The sequence below is a fragment of the Loa loa genome, assembly GCF_000183805.2.
Source record: "Loa loa unplaced genomic scaffold supercont3.379, whole genome shotgun sequence".
Classification (NCBI taxonomy): Eukaryota; Metazoa; Nematoda; class Chromadorea; order Rhabditida; family Onchocercidae; genus Loa; species Loa loa.
This window is the reverse complement of record NW_018108559.1, coordinates 17,448-23,471: the sequence shown is the minus strand read 5'-3', so window position 1 is coordinate 23,471 and position 6,024 is coordinate 17,448. Positions and strand designations below refer to the sequence as shown.

Here is a 6,024-nt window from a genome sequence, read left to right as displayed (position 1 = left end):
AATAAATAATAATAATAATAATAAAATATGATTGCAATATTTGTGCTAGAAAAGTTGGTTTAAAATGAAAGAAAAATTTGTAAACTTATAAAATCAATCAATGAAAGGGCGAAAAAGCAAAGCTTTTAGGAACAAAGTTAATCAATAACAAAGTAAAACTAATCTGTTGAGAGGGAAAGAAAGAGGGCGAGAAATTCTTGAAAATAAAAAAAACAGAAAATTCTTGAAATACTTGAAACTATAAAAAAAAAAGAAAAAAGAAACATCCAAGAATATACAAATATGTTGAAGAAAAATATGAACAAAAACATATAACAATTTTGTTATTATTTAATTTCCATTGATAAAAATGATAAGATAAAAAGGATAAAATAAGAAATATTACGGAAGCAAATATCAAATGAAGAAATAAGATGATAATGATAAAAGGGGATATATGTTTTGAAAAAAGTGATAAACAAAGCTTTACAACTCAAAAAAAAAAGTTGAAAACTAATTTCGTGATATCAAATGGAATTGAAGTTTTAAAATTTTCAAAAATTAAAACATAAATGATTGTATGCATGCATTCATTTGTAAAATCATTTCCTTTCCTATTAGTTTTCTTTTTTTTCCGTTCCTTTTTCTGAATCATGAAAATCATTTGGCTAATCATTGATATTATATCATTTTTTAAAAATTTACATAATTCCAAACTTCTAGACTAAATTTAAATTTTTAATCTAATCATATTTTCATTATGATAGAGAGTGAAAACAAGCAAATTTGATCAGTGTGAATGGATTATACAAATCAAAAGGTTTATATTTGGGATTATTTTAGTGCGCCAATTGCGCTTATATGGTTTCTTACAACAGCATGGCTTTTTGCAATTATAATTTCGCAATATTTTTTAGTACCATTAGATCAACCAGTTATACAGGTAAGATTGAAATGACTAGGTAAATATTGAAGTAAATAGAAAAGACATAATTTTGTCTAATGGGTTGATCTAATGTCATCTCTTAAATTCCCATAATTTTCTCCTCCTTTTCTTCTTTTTTTTGAAGATATAACTTTTGTTCATAGAAAATTCTTTTTTTGTACAATATTATGGGAATTTAAGAGATGACAATTTAAAATTGATCAGATTAAGTCTAAATTAGATAGATTAATTAAATGATGTAAACCAATATGCATCTAGCATCATTTAAAGGGTAAAGGTTATTATATCTTTCTCATTTTTTTCTTTTTTTAAACTCTTGCCTTTAAAAAATTAACTATTGCATGAATATCATTCATAAAGCTTCTATTTTCGTGTACGATTAATCCGTATTCACCAAATGCAGAGTTATTGTTAATTCCTGCAAACTATTTTATCTAGTTTGGATAATTTATTGCAAATTAATTAATAACTGACAGTGAATTAAGAAGTTGCCTCTAATTGTTTTATGTACAATACTTTTTCATACTTCATAATGGTTGGCTGCAACTATCAGAAAATAGCACAAAAGAGGGATTACATTAAAATTCCCGACAAATAATATCGAAGTTTTTCCTTCATAAGCATTTTTTTAGCCACCATTTGGAGGACCATGGCGAGAAACGGTGACATCGAAAAAACGAAACTAACAGTGATGTAATAGTTTCTAAATTACAACATTTAATACAATCTAAAATAGCCAGAAAGTATGAAAAGATGCAGTAAAAAATAGAAGAGTCAACGACACTTAACCATCGAATCATAATTTAATTAAATAAGGGAACATAGAAATCATGAGGTTACTTTTTAATAATGATTAAAACAGTTCAACTGATTTATATCTGTTACGCTACCGGCCAAAATAAATGATTTAAATCAATCATCATTTTAATTTATGCCGTTTATTTGTGCTTTTTATATTTTGCTAATCACCAACGAAATCAATGTAATCTTTAAATGTAAAAACGATTCGTGTAAATTTTGCAATAAATGAATCAAAATTCATTCAGTTCTCATAATGCATGGATCTAATGGCACAAGTCTAATAATATCAAGCAAACTTCAAAAACTTAACAACTTGAAAACGAATCCAAAACTTTCATAAAACAAATGAAAAACATATTCAAAGAAGGATTAACACTGATTATAAATCATATATTATTGACAAAGTTTATCTCACTGGTGTTTTCTAGATTTTCAAAAAGAAAGCAATTTCGCTACTTCAATTTCGATAAATTCGCAAACTAGAGAGCAACCTCAATGCATGACTATTAAAAAGACAAAAATATAACCGACTTCATATCAAAACACATGAAAAAAATTAAACAAAAACCTTTTTGGATCATCAATCATTGCTTGCCTATAGTTTTTCCACTAACAATTAAATAAACTACCAGATGTTAGCATCGTCATTTACTTTCGTTTTCTTCAGAAGCTTTTTTGAGTTTTGCACTAACTTCACGATGTGAACCATCACAAAATGGACGTGTTTTCGTTTGTTTACAGTTACAGAACCACACCTGAAAATCTTGCAATATCATTACAATAACTTCCATTGCACTTTAGCCACTGCAAGCTCCATCCCGATCAAAAAAGTAAACATTTATGAAACATTAATCTAGAAAAAAAAAATTAAATTTCGGAATTAAGAAACTAACTTCCATTTCTTTATCAGGAATGAATCGTACAGGTCTTAGTTTTGTTGGAATGTAGTAATGAAGGTGACTCCCATCACATAACGGCTGAAATACATTATTAGTCGGAAAGAATTAAAAACGAAGAATATCAGAAATAAATCAATGATATTCAGAAAAAAGAAATTCTTTCAAAAAATTTTTCCACTGCATGCCACATTACTTCAATTAATACAGCTAGAAGTATTTGTAGAGAATCTACACTGGATTATTTTCAAATAAATTCTTGTCCGCAATACCTAAAGATATTTAAATCAAATTCCCCGCTCTCTCAACCCCATCCTTTGTGAGTGTAAGCCAATTACAGTTTACACAAAACACCTCTTTCGGCGAGCTTTAAACTTTAGCATCCTTTATAATAATTGGACCAAAAACATGATTTAAATTAAAAGAGCATGAATAACAAAAGATTTAATAATACCTGAGTTCCACTATAACCGCATGAGCACCAAGCATAAATTTTATCTTTTTTTAGAACTGCTCTAGTCGGCAATGTTGAACTAACTTTCCCAGTACCGGGCAGCAGATGATGCGTCCCTTGTAATCCATATTTATGCAATGGTTTTTTATCATGCAGCTAAAAAGAAAGAGGCTCAGTTTTGCAGTTAAATTAAAAATTTGAAAAAGTACAATTTTACAACTAAGAACTACCAGATAAAAAACTGAAGTTATGCACGAACAACAATAATAAGAAAAGATATAACAAGATGTGATGACAGCCGAAAAACAGCACAAAATAAATATTGAACCTATGTTACATCCATGTGTCTCCTTATATTGTCAGTGCATCATTAAAATGATAAGAAAAAATGAACAAAGGAATTTCCTTCTGCTGTATGAGCTATGCAGAATATTCGTAAAAAGTACTGAAGAATAGATGACTCCCACACTCCTTCGCTAGTGTATATTTTCACCGATTTGTAATCTATTTTAATCAAATTTCCTAGAGAATTTAATACACGAACAAGTGTATGTATTACAAATGACCTTGCGATGAGAGGGATAACCGCTCTATCACAAAAGATGTCAAAATTTTTTATGCACTATAGAAAAAAAGGTACTCGGTGAAACCAATTTCGATAAACTGATGACCACGAATCTCAAATCGACCCACTGCGAATTTCGAGAATTTTGTTAGTTTCAGGAAAAATACAAATCGATCGAAACCAGCACACTTCCATTTTTTATTTTTGGCGTCACGAAACATTAACGATATAAAGAGTCATATGAATAAGCTACGACACTTCGACCACAGAGATTAACCGTAAAATGATGCATAATTAGACAAATTAGTCACAACCAAGAAAATGCAACTTTTCGTTGTAGATGACATCCTTATATAGATATATTAATAAGAAGCACTCCCCTATATAGTGTTATAAAAACAAATGCTCGAAACATAAGTATTTAGTCTTGAACTCATCACATAGAATTAAAAAGTTCATATCTTCTACTAATTATTTGAAAGCTTGCTTACATTTGCTAGCCTTCTACGGAATGCAGTAATTATGAAGTATTACAACTTACTTGATAATTTGCTGAATTAAAGATAAACCGTTGTGTTTAAATAAAAGATTTGTTTCTATTCTTTTTCAAAATCTCCCTCTTTCATCCTCTCTCTTTCTATCCATCTATAGCAATTAAAAAACATGTTGTAGCCAGCTTTTGCATGCGAACTTTAGAAATCAAAATGAGATATTCGGAAATAAACATTTCTACAATTTTATCACGTAATTCTTATCATTTTTCGCATAAACTTATAGTTTCATTCGTTCTCACAAATACACCTCTTTCACTTTATTGCACTGTCAACAAGATATTAAGAAAATAACAGACTTAAATTGAATTTATTTTCAGAAAACAATCGACATTAATCTATGGATGACTAAATATAACAATAGCTTATTCGTGTGAACTAATATACCCGTCGGAAATATAATAAGAAAAAATGAACCTCAGGAAAAAAACTTTTTTTTTTAGATTATAACTCAACTGTAGAAATTAATAAAACTTACCACATGATATTTCAACGGATGTGGTTCAGTACCAACAAAGTGTTCACCTTTTCGTATATTACGATATGGTCCCCAACCACTTTTGCCACTTGATCGTTTCAATGTAAGGGTGAACCGCCTTATCAACGAACAATTCACCATTTAATAGAATAGAAAGTAAAAGTACCTGAAAATCAATAAAAGAATTGAACTTCGACTATTTTACTGTTAATATCATTAATAAAAAGAAAAAGAAACGCGATTTCACGATAACTTTAAAGAATGAAAATAGAAATTAATAGGGAATAGAAATTTTAAAAAATGGAACATGAGAAATGATCAGTACCAAAAAGTTAAAAAAATTGGACGCTTTAAACATTACTTTAAACATTACTTGTATACTCCTTTCAGTAGTATTTATACATTATTTCACTGTTTGTTGCTGAATTTAGCTTTGTCTTTTTTTTCTGTAAATACATTCGAAATTTCTTTTGAAAAATATTCGCAATATTTCTTTACAATTTTTGGAAGGTTTCACTTGATTGCATTATTTCTGCCCTCTCAAGAATTAACTTGTTTCTGGATAACACAAGTGGTTGTTTTATCAGCTGGATTTTAATACCAAATAGTAAGATAACTTTCGATTGATTATGCTCTGAGCAGAATATTTTGCTATCAAGGTATGAATTTGCTTAGCAGAGCATTAACTATGATGTTGTTCTGTTACTGAACAATAATGTATTTTTACTGCAGGTTCTTTTCTCTGTTTTTGAAAAATTTGTTGCTTTCACAAAATCGTTGAAGCGAACTTCCGAAACCAATTGCTGTCAAAAATCACTGAACTCAGTTAATGTTTAAGACGAATAAAAACAAGAATCAACAAAATTAAATGAACTCTTCAATTTATTACAAGTCCGCCTAAATTAATCTCCTATACTCTGCAATATATCCATCTCACTTTAAAATGAAATATGAGACTTTTTATCCCAGCAGTTAGAAAAAAAAAAAAAACATAGCAATCCGGTTATTCCTAATTCTGCAGAACCTCTTTTAAGAAGGAAAATCTTGAAGCCATACTAAACACAACACTGGTTGACTGCTCGAGAATGTCATCTGTATTCACCTATGACCTTGAGACCAAACCATTCAACTAAAATATCTCCATCACAGAAATCTGTTGAAAATCGATAACTGTTACTGATGTGCTTAATCCACAAAAAAAATACAACAATTTCATTTTTCCACGTTATTCCTGTGACATTATAATTTCAACAATTCAAACAAAATCTACATTTTATCGTAATATTCAGTCTTCTCTCTTTCTCCAGTGCCACTTACAATCACTAGAATAAAACCGGAAAAAAAAAAAAAAAAA

General features: G+C 29.0%; 1 protein-coding gene across 1 annotated transcript; it reads right to left on the bottom strand.

Moving 5' to 3' along the window:
• Nucleotides 1-2,252: 2,252 nt before the first annotated feature.
• On the bottom strand, nt 2,253-4,844 carry LOAG_11864 (hypothetical protein). The gene is made up of 4 exons (XM_003147381.2): nt 4,671-4,844; nt 3,077-3,232; nt 2,620-2,703; nt 2,253-2,481 (listed from the first exon to the last, which is right to left on the bottom strand). Exons 1-4 carry the CDS (start codon nt 4,809-4,811, stop codon nt 2,371-2,373), a joined length of 492 nt encoding a protein of 163 aa, XP_003147429.1. The 5' UTR covers nt 4,812-4,844; the 3' UTR covers nt 2,253-2,370.
• Nucleotides 4,845-6,024: the final 1,180 nt, after the last annotated feature.

Bases quoted from the DNA above. Each gene is read 5' to 3' on its own strand.
- LOAG_11864 (XM_003147381.2), bottom strand. From the start codon at position 4,811: ATGGTGAATTGTTCGTTGATAAGGCGGTTCACCCTTACATTGAAACGA. The intron at 3,233-4,670 runs GTAAGTTTTATT...CTTTCTTTTTAG, and splicing joins ATCCGTTGAAATATCATGTG to CTGCATGATAAAAAACCATT. The intron at 2,482-2,619 runs GTTAGTTTCTTA...CAAGATTTTCAG, and splicing joins TTCCTGATAAAGAAATGGAA to GTGTGGTTCTGTAACTGTAA.